This window comes from Coturnix japonica, chromosome 1 (assembly GCF_054131305.1).
Source record: "Coturnix japonica strain WE chromosome 1, WE-NBRP24, whole genome shotgun sequence".
Taxonomy (NCBI): domain Eukaryota; kingdom Metazoa; phylum Chordata; class Aves; order Galliformes; family Phasianidae; genus Coturnix; species Coturnix japonica.
Genome location: NC_140663.1, coordinates 90,004,702 through 90,024,197, shown reverse-complemented (window position 1 = coordinate 90,024,197; position 19,496 = coordinate 90,004,702). Strand labels below are relative to the sequence as shown.

The window sequence follows — 19,496 nt, the reverse complement described above, 5'->3', positions numbered from 1 at the left end:
TGCATCTAAATGTGCAGCTTCTGAACCAGTCTGTTTTGTGTATTACTGGATTTAATCATGGTGGCTGAGATTGACTTTTTCCTACAGAATCATGAGACTTGCTAGCAGCAAGATAATGATTTGCTGGTGCTACAAGTGTTCAACAGGGTTCTTGGGCACAGGCTTAATTTTAGACATATGGTCACATTGAAGTGAAGTTGGTTTTGTAACTGGCGTTGTAGGCATATGACTTAGTGAAGTTGTTGGTTTGACATGCACTTTGAAAGGTGGTCCCAAATTAGCTGTTGCTTATATTTAAGATGTTGGGGTTTTTTAATAAAATAAAAAAACAAAACTTTTTTTATTAACTTCTTTTCTGCTAGCTATGTTCTTGTATGCAGAAAAACACATACTTTGTTCAAAATGAATTGCACATCTATGTTGTTTTGTGTAGTTTTAATGTGGGTATGTATACTACTTCACTTTTTTTGTCTGGTAATGATAGTCATTTCTTGTTATTTTGCAATTACTTGGTTTATATAGCACTTATGAAAGACAAACCTAAACATGTTAGTAAAACCTCTTTTCTACAATTTCATAACAGCATGGCATCTTTGTGCTTAACATGTTTGTCATTTTTTTCAACATAAAATTTGAGAAATAATTTCAAGATGTTTCCCTTTGTATTGAAAGGTAGTTTGGTCAATTGTATTGACCATTTCCCCTTGCCAGCATTACACTGTTCTTACAGTGGCTTTTCAGTAGCTATACGAAGTAATAGTTTTCATTGTTTTTGAGCTAAGACAGTATTTTAGTTGTTACAGTTTGACTTGAGGTTTAGGTCAGTGTAACTCGTGGCCTAGGCTGAGTTGTAGCACAATTCCTAAAGTCTGAGAGTGTTGTTAACTAGTCATCTCTATACATCTGTATGACTTAAAAGGCTTTCAGTATTTTAGTTGGAAATCAATATGAGTATTTTCAGATAAACTCTGGCACAGTTTAAAGATGAGGAATTTCTGTGACATTCTTCACAGAATATTGTTAGCTTTTTCTCCCCAAGTTTCACTTAAACTTGTTCTTATGTTATAAAGTCATTTCTGTTGATGCTATTGCTACTTAGGAGAAAAAAATAAAATCAATTCTGTAATTGTAATTGAACTAGAAAAAAACCTTATAGTTAATGCAGGCTTTTCCTTTTCCACTTAGCTGAAATTATATGAGCCTTTTCTGTGTCCTTAGCCTTTGGAAACATGACCTACAAAAGGCTCATGTCTCATTAAAACAGAAACAATATTGTCCTTTCACTTAAATGAAAAAATATATATTATATGTATATATATGTGATTCATATATATATTTATATATATATATACATACACACACATATATAAATCTATAAATCTCTGTATATCTCAAATATATATATATATATTTGAGATTATACATAGGTCATTTTGTAAGTACTGCCTCCTTTTATTACAGTGGAAATTACAACAGATACAAAGAGCACAGTAACGCTATTTGAGCAAATTCTCAGCTACAAAACGCTATTTTTCAACATAGTCAAGGCCATCAACCATGCATTTTCACCAGTGATAAGCAGTAGCCTGTATGCCATACATGGGAGGAGGAAATCTGTTCCAGCAGAGTTGACTCACTGTTTCACAACAGCTGTGATGGTGGTGTTGGATGGAAAATGTGGCCCACACAATAAATTTTCATCATCCCCAAGATGTGAAAGACAGAAGTCACCAAATCTAAACCATGCAATTGGTGTGGTGGGACAGAGTAGCCAAGATTGGCAATGTGCTCCCCAGTCTTCAAACAGATAGGCCTGCAGTTTTGTGTTGCAGGAGAATGGCTACCTTCTTCTCTGGCCTGACTCTGGAAGTTCAAGCCTTCAGCTTAGACAGTGTTCCAATGCAATGCAATGGTCAGAGTTGGTTTGTCTGGGTTTCAGGATATTGAGAAGAATCCCCCTTTCCTATTCCCAATAGGCAGCACACATCCTTTTACCCACTGAATCTCGAACTTTTTCTTCACCTGTTGTTACTCTGTGGACTGCCATTTTGACTCCAGCTCATAGTGGCGGTGTCACATCTTCTTACCAGTAATGTTTCAATCTGTGAAACTATTGTCTTCAACCTCATATTGGTTCAGTAGGTCCTGACAAATGTCCTTATGGTGTTCTTTCTGTTTCTCTGTGAGAAACAGTGGGACCCAATGCATGTAAAGTTAATAGTATTCAAATATTGCCACCATTGTTTTCAATGCATTGAATCCAATATTCAGCTTTGTACACAGTTCCCTGGTAGTAATATGCTTATTTGCATGATTGAGCTGATTATGCTATGCCAGCTGTGCATGGCCACCCAGAACATGGCGTGTCTTTCACGTTGCTATCACCATTGCTGAAATGTACCAGCTCCAGTCTGTTGCGTGACAATAAAATGTACTGAAATATTGTCAGGAAGGTTGAGTCTCTATCACCATACCACCACTATCTGCCTCTGGCATCATAGTTCAGCATAATAAAATTGGAGGCATTACTTTTGGAGCAGCCCTGTGCATATATAATTGAATACTGTGTGAGTGTGATCCTATACCTTACTATGGAACTACTGTGTGGGTTGTTGTTTTTTACTGTTTGTTAAAACCCATTCTGCAGAAAGTTTAGAATGTATTTCATTCACAGCCAGCTATGAGACATTTGATCCCAAGTGGAACAGATCTCTTATTTTCAGTAATAACTGCCTTGCCTTCAGTCAGGCATAGCTTGGCCTTTGTACAACCAGTTATTGTTTAAAATAACATAAAAATGACTGAAGTCAAATTACTGAATACATACCGTTACTCCTCCAAATCCAAGAAATATGCCTTTGTATGGTGATATGGTTGTACTGTCAGTTACCTCCAGCACCTAGATGGTCCGTAATGTGTGGAAGTGTATTATGTACATGCAGTAATCACAAGGCAAACCCACGATTATCCTGAAGTTACTGTATATTAATCACTGTATATTAATCAAATAGCATTCTTGGGGAGCTTACGCTGTTAAGAGGAAAATCAGTTGTTTGTTATGGGAAGGTGGTAGAATAGAAGTCTGGTTGTTAGTAAAGTAATTATGAAGTAAGTGATATACAAAGATTGTGAAGATGCATCCTCTGTCCACTCTGCTGTACCTATCAGTATATTTTATTTAGTATCTGTATCCTGAAAGTAGATCTTGATGCATTTTTTTTGAGCCCGTTTGCTTTTGGTATCTTTGGTATCTGTTGAGAAACAACATACGAGGCAGTCCTAAATGTTGAATATTCACAAGTGGTATTTAGAAATTGATATTCCTATTACTAGAGCTGGCAAGTGTGCGTGTTTTTGAATGAAAGCAGATCCTGATCAAGAAATGAACTCTAAGGTACCTTTTGCATAACACTTACTGAAATAAAAAAGAACTGCTCCTCCAATAGTATTTGTGATAAGTATATGTGTTTGGGTCTCTGTGGAGGAATTGACTGAAGTTTACATGAAATACTCAGTTACAGGTGTAAATCAAAAGTGACATGGGTATCTGTAAGCTGTGGGGTAGTCAACAGTGCTAGGGCTTTTGGTCTTACTTGTGAAGATACTTTGTGTGTCAGTTTGAGGTGTGCCAGCTTCTGCATCTCTCCTCGCATGTGCATAAAATGTCTCCCATCTGCTCTATTGCCTCCCTGAAGGATATCTGCCTAAAAAGGAAAAGGTCTTTATTTCCACACCTTCCTTAAAAGACAGAGAAATACTATATTCTCCCTTAACGTACAATGTATGTCCCATAGCTCCTTGTTGCCATGCAGTGATGTGGTGTGGTCTGGGTGGAGAAGAGACCTGAAGTCTGAGGAGCAGAATGATGCTGAGCTTGGATGTCTGAATCCCATGCTTCACACCTGTTGGGAGCAATGTATAAACTGCCACCCCTTTTGTGTACAACTCAGAGACCACAGTTGAGATCTGCACTTGTTAATATTTACATTTTAGCAGGCCTTAAAACAAAAGCCAGAGTAATCCTGAATATTAAATAGCCTTCCAGCACAGTTCAGTTATTTTCTCCATTCAGTTGTTGGTTTGCTAACAGTTGTATTATTTTCCCTGAAAAATAAGCATTTCTTGTCTGCTGTGGTGTTAGTTCTATGTTTGCACCAATTTTATATGATTTAGGTCTTTGCAGTTTGTGTGCTTCAATAAAATGATCTCTCTTTTCATCCCTTCAAGTTACTGTTTCAACTGTTAGAGGATCAATCTTCTGCAAAACTTACCAAAACCTGACTGTTTAAGCAGCTACAATCATGTGAAGGCTTTGTCTGGCCTGATTTGGCTTTATTCCTTTCAACTCAAACCTTAAAATTTCTACTAATGACAGAAAGTAAGGTTAGGCAGTATATACAGCTTAACATAGCAAAAAAGAGCATAGCCAGCAGATTGAGGGAGGTGATCCTGTCCTCTCTGTGCTGCTGGAGACTCACCTGGAGTACTGTGTCCAGGTGCTGGGTTGCTGGTATGAGAGAGACGCAGACCTGTTGGAATGTGTTCACAAAAGTGATCCAAGGGATGGAACTACAAGGACAGGCTGAGAGAGCTGGGGCTGTTCAGCCTGGGGAAGAGAAGGCTCCCAAGTGACCTGATAGCGGCCTTTCAGTAGCTAAAGGTGGACTGTGGTAAAGAAGGGGACAGATTTTTACTAGAGTCTGTTGTGACAGGAGATGGAGAAATTATTTCAAACTGAAAGAAGGGAGATTTAAGTTGGTGTAAGAAAGGAATATTTTACAAATAATGGTGGTAAGACAGTGGATCCAACAGGTTGTCCAAAGAAGTGGTGGATGCTTCATTCCTGGAGATATCCAAGGTCAGACTGGACAGGGTTCTGAGAAACCTGATATACTTGTAGGGGGTCTCTGTTCATTGTAGGGATTTGGACTAGATGGCCTTAAAAGATCCCTACTTGTGATTTTATGAAGCTATGAAAAGACTCTCCTGCCCTGTCGTTACCCAGAGAGGGTATTTTAGAGGGTGAATGGTGATTCTGCATGCAGCAGGACTGTGGCTGGCAGAATGGTGAGGAGCATCCTCGTCCTGGCTACCGGGGTTCAGCTTCTCTGGAGTCCTTGGAAAAGTCAGGCAGCAACCTTTCAACCTGCAACATGATCCACATCATGCCCTCTCCTGCTTCTGCCTTTTAAAAGCATTAGTCTGTCCTTTCCCTGTTTAAAATCTCTTAGTGTAAGTAGGCCCCATCAACAAGTGAACAGTATGCCAAGCTGTTGGGAAGGAGCTGGTGTTTGCTTTCTCTAAGTGACATCCTGTGATCATGGGGAAAGTGTTAGGTTTCCATGAATTTATTATTAGAAAAAAGAAAGAGGAAAAAAAGGCGTATTGATTCATAAAATCTCTAGTGTGCAACTGTGCAAGTATTCACCTGTTGCTGAACTTTGCTCTATAATTTAATTATTTTTGCTCTTTTCTCTTTCTCCTTTTTTAAATAAAAGGGAAAGGAAAACTTCAAAATGCCTTTGTGGACTAAATAAAATCTGTGAAGAGGTCTCAGCTGCTCCATTCATCCCAGTAGATTTCTGAAATAAAGCAGGGATTTAGCAAAACACTTAATACTCGCTTCTCTTAAAGTACATGCTTAAGTGCCTTTGAAGTACCTCCACGTTTGTGCCGCTGTATGCATTTGCTGCAGTGGGTTGTTGAATCATGCCTCCTTCACTGCTTGTAACCTTAGCAAAAAAGACAACAGAAGTGCTTGTACCACTGCTCTGAATGAATCCTTCATGTCTGCAGAAGACCAAGGAATGGAGCTCAGAACAAAATAAATAATAGTGAGACAGCCATTTTTCCTTTCTACGCTCATGTTTAGTCTACTGTAAAATTCTGCTGCAATATCCATTCTTAGCACATTTAGGAATCTCTGCGTAGAACTTAATTTCATTGTGCTCTGCAGATTCTCACCACAGACAGCTTGTGAGGCTGCAGAATCATTTGAAATCCTGTTTTAGGTGCTTGCTCAGTGCTGTTATTGAAGCTGTAAAGCAACTTACAGCCTTTAATATATTTATTCTCAGTCACATTTTTTGAAGTTTGCATCTGTTATTACTCCATCTGTGAAAATAGGATACAGAAAAATAAAACCAGAAGTCATTCAGCCTGACAGGCCTGAGGAACCTTTAAAATGCCTTAAAAGCCTGAATCAAATCTGTGAAGAGGCCTCAGCTACTGCATTCATCTCAAGAGATTTCTGATACAAAGCAGGGATTTAGCAATATACTGTACCTAAGCTATGTATGTATATACATATCTGTCAGCAAAAAATTATTGGCTCAGATGTTGTTTTAACCTAGAAGGGTTTGTTCTCTGATTTAATTATCTTTTGTGGCAGTAATTCTTCACGTTAACCAAAGGATCTTAGAGTTTATTGCTATCTTGCCACTGAAATCTTTGCAACTGCCAAGTGTATCTGTAGTTTGCAAACAAAGAAGAACTCTTGATAGCTGCAAAAGTAAAATTAATATTCTGGACATCCATTATTTCTACAGCTTGGTATATGTTTTAATATTCTCTTATCTCCCTCACTCTGCCTACAGATTCTCCCTGGGCACTGTTTAAAAGGATGTAGGACTGATTTCCCATGGTATGCTCCACTTTCGGAGTGTCTCACCAGGTTACAGCATTTGTGTTGTGAGTCGTGCTGCTGCTTTAGTTCTGTCTTGGTAAACATGACTTAATGAGCTGTGATCGGTGTATGGTTGTGTTGGTTCTGAAAATAGCTTCTGCAAAACAAGCATTTTGTTTATTTGTAGAATACGAGAACCTGTGAAGAAAGAGTCAAAACAACAAAATATGTCTCACGCACAGTAGCTGCCTGGTCAAGAAAGCATATCAAATTTAATATATCAATCCTTTCACTACAGTTAAACACAATTCTAGAGATTCATGCACACTAGACACATCAAATCCCTTTTTCCTTTTCCTCTTTTCCTCTCCTCTTTTCCTCTCCTCTTTTCCTCTCCTCTTTTCCTCTCCTCTTTTCCTCTCCTCTTTTCCTCTCCTCTTTTCCTCTCCTCTTTTCCTCTCCTCTTTTCCTCTCCTCTTTTCCTCTCCTCTTTTCCTCTCCTCTTTTCCTCTCCTCTTTTCCTCTCCTCTTTTCCTCTCCTCTTTTCCTCTCCTCTTTTCCTCTCCTCTTTTCCTCTCCTCTTTTCCTCTCCTCTTTTCCTCTCCTCTTTTCCTCTCCTCTTTTCCTCTCCTCTTTTCCTCTCCTCTTTTCCTCTCCTCTTTTCCTCTCCTCTTTTCCTCTCCTCTTTTCCTCTCCTCTTTTCCTCTCCTCTTTTCCTCTCCTCTTTTCCTCTCCTCTTTTCCTCTCCTCTTTTCCTCTCCTCTTTTCCTCTCCTCTTTTCCTCTCCTCTTTTCCTCTCCTCTTTTCCTCTCCTCTTTTCCTCTCCTCTTTTCCTCTCCTCTTTTCCTCTCCTCTTTTCCTCTCCTCTTTTCCTCTCCTCTTTTCCTCTCCTCTTTTCCTCTCCTCTTTTCCTCTCCTCTTTTCCTCTCCTCTTTTCCTCTCCTCTTTTCCTCTCCTCTTTTCCTCTCCTCTTTTCCTCTCCTCTTTTCCTCTCCTCTTTTCCTCTCCTCTTTTCCTCTCCTCTTTTCCTCTCCTCTTTTCCTCGGATCATATTTAATGCACATTTCCAGGGAAATTCTTTGGTTTAGTCTATATGTTTTGAAAAGGTTACTGAACGATTGTTTCCAGCTAAACATTAATTCCCAGAGCTGATTCTGATTCCACATGACCACGCTTGAGATTAGAGAGTATCAGAGATAAGCGAACCAGGTTCAAAACTCGCTGGAAACACGTAGTTGTGAGATTGTTTTCAAACCATTTAATTTAGTTCCAGGATTCTTACACAAGTAAGGTATAGGTTTAGAGATTCTTTTTTTGGAAACATGATTTCTGTTCTTGACGGATGACTTCACATTTGCATGTTGCACATTAGGCAGGGTCTTTTTAATGCTGTAATAGCCATTGTGGTACTAGATCACAATAGCCTCTTTGAAAGAGTTAGTGATGTCCTCTTCCTCATGTTATATGCCTTTCAGATTTCATTCTCTTCAGTGAAAGCTCCCTTGCCTCAATCAGACTTCTGTAGAATTATGAATATTTCCTTGCCCTTGAGGAATTTCAAACATGCAAGCAAACAAACAAACCAAAAATACCGTGAAAGTAGGAAGTTGCTGTTTAGAGTACCTACATGTAATCTGTACTGGCTACAAGTGTCATCTCTTGCTACATTCTTTTTGAGTACCAGAGGAATTGACGTAAATGAATTGCCTTTTTAAATGTTAATTTATTTATTTTTTAATTAATTGTAGTTATGAATAGTAATATCTTGCCAAATAGCAGTTTATAACACAGGGTGCATTGGCTTGAGGCTTTAGCTTAAAGATGACCTTACAATGTATGATAGTGAAAAAAATGCAATTTTATATTCTTAAGCACAAAGCAGGGTATCAAGTGCTAATTATTCCTGTCTAAGAACAGCGTGCTGTGAGCTTTTGAAATGTGAAAATGTATCTGCAGATAAACTGTTTGTTTTTGGTAGCTGGAGAACTTTATTTTCTGGATTAAATTGTATTTCCAAATATTTGAGAAAATAGGCTTAACTGTTTAGGCATTGCACTTGCTGGATGCTTGACGTATGCATGAGAAGCATCATGTATGAACCATATTTTTTTTTGAGGACTTGCTGTCTGTTATATTTAAACCATTTGGGATTGAACCTTTTTGAAAGTCAAAGCAGAGACACATGGGATTTTGAAGGAACAGTGAGTTCATAGGTATTTTGTGAGAGAACTTCTGACTCCCAAGTATGAGCTGCCAACTTTCAATTCATTGTTTAGGTACATGGGTATACTCATTTACACTACAGTGTGTTGCTGGTGTTTTAGTTCTCTGTGTTTTTTTATCTGTTTACTTGCTTGTTTGAATAGTTTGTGGAACTTTCCTAAATGACTTGAAGTCTAGTAAGAACATCTTCATACAGGAGTGTATATAAGGTGTTAGCATTGGGGCTGTGTAACTGTGGTTCTAATTCTAAACTTATTTCAGATCTGATATTTTTCTAACTTCTAGTTGCCTGTAGCTTTTGAATTAAAAAAAAAAAAAAAAAAAAAAAGCCTCTGAGAAATCAATCATAAAGCATTTGTTCACTTTCAAGATGCATGGCTTTCACCTTTATATGTCCTTTTGAAAACTTGTGTTTACAGATTTAAGTATGCTTTTAGTCTGTGAAAGAAAATTGCAGAGCTAGGTATGTTGAAGGGCACTTAGCTGTGTTCATATTGAGTATTTGTGCCTATGTAGTACTGAAAGAGAAAAAAAGTAGGTGTGTGTGGTATAATGATCTCAGTACTGAACTGTTAACTGTGTGAACTGTTCATGCTGTCGTTGACTAGTGTAAAACTAAGAGATACGTCTATTGTAAGAGCCACTGCGTTTTTTAAAACTACACGTTACAGCATACTGCCTCATCCAAGTAAGTATTGAGTAGAGGTGATCTACAAGAATGACTTCAAAAACAAAAAGACTTCAAAGAAGGGCCTGCTTTTTCACCACTTTACATCGAATACGTGGAAAGAATGTACAAGTAAATATCTTTCAATGAAGATCTAGCAGGAATGTGTTAATAATTGCCTTTTCCTCCTTTCCTATTGCCTGACTCTTCAAATTACTTATGGTAGTTGGGAGTTGGAAGAACAGAAATGTGCTCGTATGTGTTGCTGCTTATTCAGGTGTTTGACAAATTCAACATGAACCTGAACGTTGACTTTTAGATGCATTTTTTTCCCCCATTAATTTTCTTTCAGAGTGATGCTGTTCATGCCTTGTGTGTTCACATGCTGACGTAAAAATATTGTTGGAACTGTGAGGTAGAATCCAGAGTAAATTTATCTGAGCAATATTTAGATTTTTCTTTCATGGTTACTAGTTCTTAGTTGGAGTTTTATAGCAGAGAGATTCAGTGATCACTTCTAGTAACTACTCTTAGGATAGTTCACTTTAGCTTAGAGTTTACATAATGCTTTCTGTCTCAGAGTGATTTTCACAACGTTCTTCAGATTAGGTGCTGTAGACTCATTGCATTATTCAATCATTAATTTCTTCTAGAGTGTGATTAATGCTTGTACATCTTGGATCTCTCTAGAACTGTATGTGGAAAAAACATCTCTTATGCAGTTTATTTAGATTTTACCCAAATTCTTTTTCTTGACCACTGTTTTTTGGTTTTCTTTTTTTTTCCCCCACTTAGGTATTCTGTGTTCTTGATGGAGATGGAAAAAGATGAAAACCAAACTAACTTCCTGGAGAAAGCTGAAGAAAGCAAATATGTAATAGAACTTTACTGCCTTAGAAGTGTGTTTTGAGTGCTCTTCCTCGACATCCGTCGTAAATATTCTGTATCTCAACACAGGGACATGATTGGTTTTCAATCAAGATACACTGGAAGAAACCTGCCTGGAATGTGACTGTGTTGCTTCTGAAAGTTTGTGAGAACACGCTATAGACATCTATCTATTATTTATTAACTCTGCATCTCAATTCAGCTGCAGCAAACTGGTCTTTGAAGTGAATAGAAACAGAGCCCTTTTGGATACTTTTATTGAACATGACTCATGGAGAAGAGCTTGGCTCTGAGATGCACCAGGATTCTGTTGTTCTAACTTACCTAGAGGGATTACTAATGCATCAAGTGGCAGGAGGCTCAGGTACTACAGTTGACAAAAAGTCTGCTGGGCATAGTGGAGAGGATCAAAACTTTAATATTTCTGGAAATATATTTCCCAGCTGTCAAAGTAATGGTCCAGTTCTTAACACAAGTACATATCAGGGATCTGGCATGTTGCACCTCAAAAAAGCAAGGCTGTTGCAGTCTTCTGAAGATTGGAATGCAGCGAAGAGAAGGCGGTTGTCTGATTCCATTGTGGATTTAGACGGAAAAAAGGAAGCTTTGTTAGCTGGCATGGTTGAAAATGTGCCTAAAGGCAAACAGGATAGCACATTACTTGCCTCTTTGCTTCAGTCATTCAGCTCTAGGCTTCAGAGTGTTGCTCTGTCACAGCAGATTAGACAGAGCCTTAAGGAGCAAGGCTATTCCCTTAGCCATGATTCTTTACAGGTGGAGAAAGATTTACGGTGCTATGGTGTTGCATCCAGTCACCTGAAGACTCTATTGAAGAAGAGCAAAGCAAAGGATCAGAAGCTGGACAACAGCTTGCCTGATATAACAAAGAACCTGCCCAAAGAGAGGTTTATAGAATCTCCTCATGCAGTGCAGAGCGGACCTAAAGTAGTAAATGAACCACTGTCATGTGCTGCAAGATTACAAGCTGTGGCAAGCATGGTAGAGAAACGATCTAGTCCTGCTGCTTCACCGAAGCCCAGTGTAGCATGCAGCCAACTAGCTTTACTACTTTCAAGTGAAGCTCACTTGCAGCAGTACTCCAGGGAACATGCTTTAAAAGCACAAAATGCAAATCAAATAGCAAGTGAGAGACTTGCAGCTATGGCCAGATTACAAGAAAGTGCTCAAAAAGATATTGGCCAGTTCAGTTTAGCAAAAGGAATGACAAGCCATCTCAATGGTCAAGCAGGATCATCAACCAAAATGGTATCTAGCAAAAGCAATATGGCATCGTTTCAGAGTTCGGTGGGAATCACACATTCACCACCCAAAAATGTTGGATTCAAAAGTACCTTGGAAAGGAATAATGTGAAAACCTCTCCCAGCAACAGTTTGCTCTTACATCTCCTGAAAAGCCAGAATACCACCAAACAATTAAAAGGCCATGAACAGAGTGAGAGAGCCAGCATTTTTGAAGAGAGTAGCACACCAACAACTATTGATGAGTATTCAGACAACAATCCTAGTTTTACAGATGACAGCAGCGATGACGAAAGCTCCCATTCTAACTGTCTTCCTATAGACTTATCTTTTAAACAGAGGACAGACAAACCAGACACAGGTCCACCGGCGTCACTGGATAACCTGACTCAGTCCTTGCTTCATAGCTGGGATCCAAAAGTTTCCTGTCCAGAGAACAAGGAGGACAAAGACACTCCAAAAGCATCTAAGCTGAACCCCCATCAAAAAGTAACACTACTTCAGCTGTTACTTGGGCATAAGAGTGAAGAAAAGGTAGACAAAAGTAATGAGCCTCAGGGACCACACAGTGCTGCTGATGTGGCAAAATTCACTGTACAAACTGGTAAAAGGACTCCTGTTACTGACAGTCCCAATGCAAATCGAATGACTCCACTAAACACTCCACCTTTGCTTGCTTCTGCAAAAGCAGACTCTCCTATAAATCTCTCTCACCCATCATTAGCCATCAAGCGTAGCTCACCACCATATGCCTGCAGCATCCAGCCAGACAGGCTGGTGAATCCTGCATCTAAACATTTGATAGACCTTTCAAAAAGCAAAGAAATTCAAGGAGCTAAGCTGAGCCGAAACGACAGTCCACAAAACTCGTCAGCTTTCAGCGCCAGCAAGCTGTTGCAGAATCTTGCTCAGTGTGGTATGCAGACTTCCATGTCAAGTGAAGAACAAAGATCCGGCAAACATCTGCTGGTGGGGAACACAGATAAACCCGTAGGCTTGATTGATAGATTGAACAGCCCTCTGCTTACAAATAAATTAAGTACTCACGAAGAAAATAACAAAATATTAAGTTGTCATTCTGTACCCACTGAACAAGGACTTCCAGGTTCGGAAATAGAAAATCTCCTTGAAAGGCGAACTGTCCTTCAGCTGCTTCTGGGAACTCCCAATAAAGGTAAAAATGAAAAGAAAGAGAGGGTGCTTTTAAGAGATGAAAGTTCTCAGGAACACACAGATAAGGCTTTGAATGAGCAAATATTGACAGTGAAAATAAAAACTGAACCGTCTGAAGAATCAAATGTCCCTTATAATTCAAATGCACAACAAATAAGAGAGTGCAAGGGTAACAAATTTCAAGGATTTGTTCATTCGCTACAGAGAAACACAGCTGCTTCTCCAGCATCTGAGGAGATGAAGTCTGAGCCTCTTTCACCTCAAGATTTTTCTTTTTCCAAAAATGGCCTGCTAAGTAGATTGCTGAGACAGAATCAGGATAGTTACCCTGCAGATGAGGTAGACAGAAGTCACCAAAACAATGAGCTGGCACACCTGGAATCAAAGAGTCTTTGCACAGTACCGAAGAAAAGGAAGCTTCATGCTGAGCCTTTGGAAAGTCCGTTAAAAAAGATGAAAACTAATGTGTCTCATGCTGCAAACAATCACGTTTCTCCTACAGAGGCACTGTATGGGCCTTTGCTAAACCAGCAAGAACTGAAATTTGGCAGAAGTGATTCAGAATTTAAATATGCTGTAAGTCATGGTTCAAATAATGAAAGTGATAATAGGAGTTGGTCTAGAGATAGTAAAGGCTTTAACGTGTTGAAACAGCTGCTTCTCTCAGAAAACTGTGAGAGAGACCTGTCGCAACATAGGAATAACTTACTAACTGAGAGCAAGAAAAAAGGAAACAAAAGCAACTCAACAATTAATAAACCCGAATTCAGCATTTCTTCAGTAAATGCGTTAATGGGAAGTCCTGTGCAACAGAGCAATTGCGTAGATCACAGAACATTTCAGTATCCAGTAAAAAGTCCTGCCAGTTCCCCCTTCCCTGAACATTTGGGGAGACTTGAACCTGACCAGTTTAGTGTGTGCCCCATGCCCAGTGAGAAAGGTCCCATTAGATGGGTGATCACAGGTATGGACAAGAACGATTATGAAAAAGACTCTCCGAGACTGACCAAAACCAATCCAATCCTGTACTACATGTTACAGAAAGGCGGCAACTCTGTTAGTAGCCAAGAAGCACATGACAAAGAAATATGGAATGAACCATCGTTTACTGATAGTTCGACTCGTGTTACAATCAAAGAGGAGTTAACATCTGACGGAGAGCTTAAAACTCCTTTTAGTAACTTAAGAAGCCCTTACAACAGCCATGTGGGAAATAAGACCTCACATCAACATGGTGTGAACGGAGAAGTGCACGGACTTCTGGAAAAAGTGCTAACAATCAAAAAAGAGCCAGAATAAACTACAGCCTCACCAAGGAGTTTACAATCTGTGCTTTTGAGTGTTTGTTTAAAAAAAAAAAAAAAGAAAAAAGAAAAAAAGAAAAAGAAAAAAACAAGCATTAAAAAAAAAAAAAGAGTACGAACTTGACTACTGTATAAATTGAGCATGATTTTAGAAAAGCATGGTCTAACTGAAACATGTTTTCATTTGATAAACTTTTTATTTTTATGGTGATGTTATTTAAAATACATGTAGATAAAATTTGCTTTACTGTAGACTGTCACAAGGAAATTAGAAAGGTTGTAATTTGTACAAGACATTTCTGTATGCATCAAATTAAGTTATGAGTACTCTTTGATCAGAGTCTTATTTGGAATTGCAAGTCTTTGGTATAACATAAAGTGTAAGCGTACAGCCTAGGTGGTGGTAATGCTGCGTTTCCTCCCTCTCCTGTAAAGTAACCCTTTTTTTTTTTTGGAAGCCTGAGCACAGAGACGGTGTACTTTTCTTGGAATGTTTAATATGCTTTGTGAAATTTTATGAATAACTTTAAAGAAATGGAGCAGTCCGTCCAAGGCATTAATTCATCAAGCTGGAAAAACCCATGTCAGTGTTAATAATTGACCTGCACTGAAATGTAATTTTTAGTGCTTCCAAAATTTTTATTGTTATTTTTAAATCTTGCCTGTGGTCCTGACAGATTAGTGGTGTAAAGCCTATTTTTCTTCCTTGCCCTGCTTTTGACAAAGGCCTTCCTCAGAATCCTTAGCCACAGTTATGAGTTCCTAGCTACAGTTAAGGGTTTTTTCTAGGTTTTTATATAAAAAGCAGATTTTCATATATCGCACAAGTATCACATCAGTCTTCTGTCAGTACATTCCTCTCACTTCCCTCCTTGAGAAGGGAAAGTCAGAATGCCTCTTGGAGTACTGCATTTCATCAAGCGTAGCACATAGATTTGGTGAGGAAAATGGTGGAAAGTTTGTGAACCAGATAGATTGTTTGTTGCTTCCTGCACAAGAGAATGCCAGCTGTGCTCAAGCAGCACGTCAGACTTCCACTCAAGTACAGGATAGAATTTTTCATTAAAAACGTGTTGGCCTCTTCCTACGACTAGGGGAGAGAATCCATATTCTGCCAATATTTATTACTCTCTGAACAGCTGATTCATGGTTCAGTGCACTGCCTTTTCTCTGCAGAAAATCTGGTTTCAGAATAATTTCTCAGGTTGCTCTGAGGATAAAATTGTGGTTTTGTCATGTTTTGTAATGGATAGTGGGATATGTCTCAGAAATCCTCCTCTGCCCTTTTCCTGCGCTGTGATTTGTAACATCTGGCAATATCAGTTTGAGATGGGAGTAACTGAAAATTGTGGTCAGAGCTGAGACACCTTAGAAGAATTGCTGACTGGGCGAGCGCCAAGCAGCACTGTTAATGCTGTCAGTGTTAACTCCATTTGGAGCCCTTACTACTCATGGAGAGAGGAAGAGGACGAAATCTGGTTCCTCTAAATTATGCACATTAACAGTTTGGCTGGACTTTTTACTTCCCTGAAAAAATGTTCTCCATCACTTTTAATATAATTTCTAATTCCCTGTGTTATCAGAAAACAGCTTAGCAGTCAGTTTGCACAGATAATGAAAGCCACACTTGTGTTTTAATATTGACCATTTTCACCACGGAGAGCTGATGACATGACAAAACTGCTATTTCTTCTTTTCAGCTCAGGTTTGCAGATGGGGCATTTTGCTCTTTTCCTTTCTGCTGTTGTTGCAGAGACCCTTTCCCAAGCCTTCTGGCTCACTTAGGCAGAGAGAGCAAGCTGTTGTCCCCTTCTCATCGTCTGCCCACCACCTGGGGTCCCTTCTTTTTATTGCAGTCCCTACTGAAAGGGACTTATCTCTGCTGGCTGGAAAATGCACCACAATTCTGTTGAACCCTCCTGTGGATACCTTCTTTTAGGGAACACAACTGTTTGGCAGTATCCAATGTAAAGCATTCCCCCTGGTTTATATGAGAAGTAACAGAGCAACTTAAAGATATATTTTTATGTTATTGGGTGAAGGATAATATATTAATGGGCTGTAGAAAGAGGATTTATATTTTAAAACCTTCATGCAAATCTAATATCATTTTAAATGTCATTGTCTGAGGTATAATATAGGAATAAATTTTGTCTTTAATATTTGCATTTATAAGTGGCCCAGTGACTATTCAAATGTCTCCTAGAGTAATCATTAACGAGATAAAGTATATTTTGCATTGACAGTGGAAATGAATTCTTTTTGTATGAGTCAACCCAAAAGAATTATTTAAAAAAAAAAAAAGATGGTATTTGTTCCATCCGTTAAATGTCTCTTAAAGTCTTAATTGATTATTTTTCTTGAAACAACGTGTAAATAGCTAGGGAATATATACAATATAGAATAATAGATGGTCCCCAGAGTAAATACAGGGCTATAATTTACTTGAAGGGCTCCTCAGAAAAATGTGGTTTCAGTGGACGTGAATGAATGTGTTTTGTCATTAAAACAAAGATCTGAGGAAAAGGTCTAACTAATGCTGGAGTCTAGGAGTGTTCTTACCTATGTATTTATTCTATGGTAGTCTATTGTTGTAATATATGCTTTTGAACATTTAGTTTTTAAAGTTTATAAAACATTTAAGTTAAAATGTAAAGTTTGACCAGTTAACAATTTAGTTTTCTTTTAACTGGAGTTAATGGAAGGGTATTGCAATTCTCCCGGATGTCAGTAAATTATAACACACAAGAATTTAATTTCAGGTCATGAAGTTCATAGAAGAATCTTGCCTGCTGTGGACACTGCAATCTGAAAGCAGTGTACAGCATAAAAATGAGGCCCTTGAGAGGAAAAAGCCCGCTAATGCTGCTCTCCAGTCAGCTGCTAAGAGGGCAGCAGTCTTTTTATGCTCAGTTCTCCAGTGCCACCAAAGTGGCTCCTAGGGAAGAGAGTTCTTTTTCAAAATCTGCCCCATCCACACTTACATACACACTTTTCCATCATTTTTCATCTTATAGCATGGGATGGGTGAGTAAAAAGGACCATTGTCATCCTTGGGCTGTTTTCCCTCTCAGTTGTTCCACCAAAAAAGGGTGATGTGGGAGTTGGTTTTGCTGCACCAGCAGAAGGACCAGTAAGGTTTGGCTGCATTTTTCCAGGCAACTCAAAAGATCCTTGATTTCCCCCAGTCCCTGTGGGATGTGTGAGAAACCGAGGTCATCTGCTGAGTAATGCTCAGTGATCTCAGCAATACCAGTCTCCTTGGTTCAGTAGATACGTACTGCCAGGATACACGTTTCAGCTGTCCCAAAAATGCTCCCTCAGCCTGTGAGAATGGAGGCTTCAAAGACAGGTCTGCCAGCTCAGGAGGGTGATATTTCAGCTTCGTCTTCAGACTGTGGGCTTGAAGAGGATCAGGGCTGTGTCCGACACAGGCAGCAGCAGCTGCGTAGGTGAGAGGTGCAGGACTGTTAGGTGCAGTCATGTGAGCTCAGCACTGGGGGGAGGGAGGAGATGACATTGCATCTGGAAATGGGTAAGACTGCTGAGGGAAAGCCGCCTCCATCTCATGGAGCAGTGAAGAGGCGAGATAGGAGTGTGTACGCTACTTAAAGTCGTAGCTGCGTCCCCTTGGGACTTTTACCAGAGTCAACTTTAACCTCCCATAACTCAGAGCAGCTGCAGAGGCAGCAGCTGGGTTGCCAAGTGCCCCGTGCCTTGCTTGAGGTTGGACCTACAGGCCGCTTCATCTGCTGTGTTAGTGTAGTACTCAGGCTAGGCAGATTTGGGGTTTGACCTGTAATTGCCACATAGATATGCCTTTTGATTCCAGAGGGAAATGTAAGGGATCGAGAGAACCAGATTTCCAACATCTCCGCTGCCAAACATGAGGAAATGACAGGAAGGTGACACACAACCATACAATCAGAGCCGTGTTGCTAGAGGGCTTCTGCACTGATACCACTTAACCTGTCGGCGCAGTTTGAGAAGTTTATATCTGCTGTAAGATCAAAAGGGAATTCAGCCATAACTTTCACTTTTCTTAGCCATTTGCTCTTAGTAACGTTTTTAAATTTTTAATTTACAAATTTTTTTAAACAAAAGAAATGAGTGGTTTAAATTTACCCTATTAAGTGTTGGTGAAAGTATTACAGCTCTCATTGACGTCAGTGACATGATATTACCAGTTTGTTCTCTGCCACATCTTACAGAGGAGTAAACTGGTAAGTATATATTATATATATTTATATATAATGTAAATAGATTGACTTGTTACACCTATAATATGTTGAAATCGGTTTTTAAAAAGGTGATGTAAATAGTGGTTTCCTTAATGAAAAATACATATTTTGTATTGTTCTAATGCAAAGGAAAAAAACACAAAACAAAAGAAAACCTTTTAATCTTTTTTTTTGTTATGTATATTCCATGTATAAGTGTAAATACGATCACATAGGTTTAAAAACTTTTGCATGTATGTATACAGTTGCAAGTCTGGAAGAATGTATAGAAAAATACTTTTATTTAAAGTTGTGATTACCTGCTGCATGAAAAGTGCATGGGGGACCCTGTGCATCTGTGCGTTGGCAAAAAAAAAAAATGTCTTAACAAGTCAGGTCAGTTCAAAACACAACAGTATTCCACTTCTGGACATGACTTCTGCTGTGGTATTTTAGCTTTGTGAAAGAATGTGCTTCAAATCAAAAGGGTCTGGGGAAAAAAACAAACAAACAAACCAACAACAACAAACAACTGCAAACTTACTTTTAAAACGTGAAGTACTCATACAACTGTCATCAGTCATGTATGTTGGGATTCCATTCTGCGTTACTGAGATGTTGTACCAGGACTATTCCGTTGCTGTAAAACAAAGGAATATTGATTTTCATTGCCACACATATAAGAATTTGGGATTTTACCACAACCAATTTTATCGTGATGTATTTCAGTAATTTATCTAACTGGTCTCATATATTTTTTTCTTTTTTATTAGAAGTTAATTTCCTCATGTGATGTCACAAAACTGTACATACTGCAGTGTGAAGTTTTTTTAAAATCTTTCAGTGTTTACTTCCTGCAGAAGATTTGAATAAATGAGAAACAAAAAAAAAGCACTGTCTCGATGGTTTTCACATCTGCTTTATTTCACGGGTCATGTTGTTGTCGGAGTGCTGCTGAAATCAGAAATCAGAAGTCGGAAGCCTTTAAATGAGAATTATCATATGAAAATCAGTTTAAGCAAATGCCGAAACTTCTTCAGATTGCCTGGGCAGGGCACAAAAGGTGCGCTTTCCAATTAAAATCTGTTTGGCCCACATCACAGAAAGGATGTTTCAGTTGTGTTAAGCATCGGATC

The 19,496-nt window shown here is 38.8% G+C and overlaps 2 protein-coding genes across 13 annotated transcripts in view; both read left to right on the top strand.

The window, feature by feature from the left end:
* NRIP1 (nuclear receptor interacting protein 1) overlaps positions 1-18,876 on the top strand; it is a 69,475-nt gene extending 50,599 nt beyond the window's left edge. For all 11 annotated transcript variants that reach the window (XM_015880412.3, XM_015880379.3, XM_015880406.3 and 8 more), the window contains one exon: positions 10,311-18,876. In XM_015880412.3, coding sequence (XP_015735898.2) covers positions 10,668-14,135 — 3,468 coding nt within the window. In that variant the 5' untranslated portion in view covers positions 10,311-10,667 and the 3' untranslated portion in view covers positions 14,136-18,876. The remainder of the gene's footprint in view (positions 1-10,310) is intronic.
* SAMSN1 (SAM domain, SH3 domain and nuclear localization signals 1) overlaps positions 1-19,496 on the top strand; it is a 255,497-nt gene that overhangs the window by 50,599 nt on the left and 185,402 nt on the right. The gene's annotated exons all lie outside the window — the stretch shown is intronic.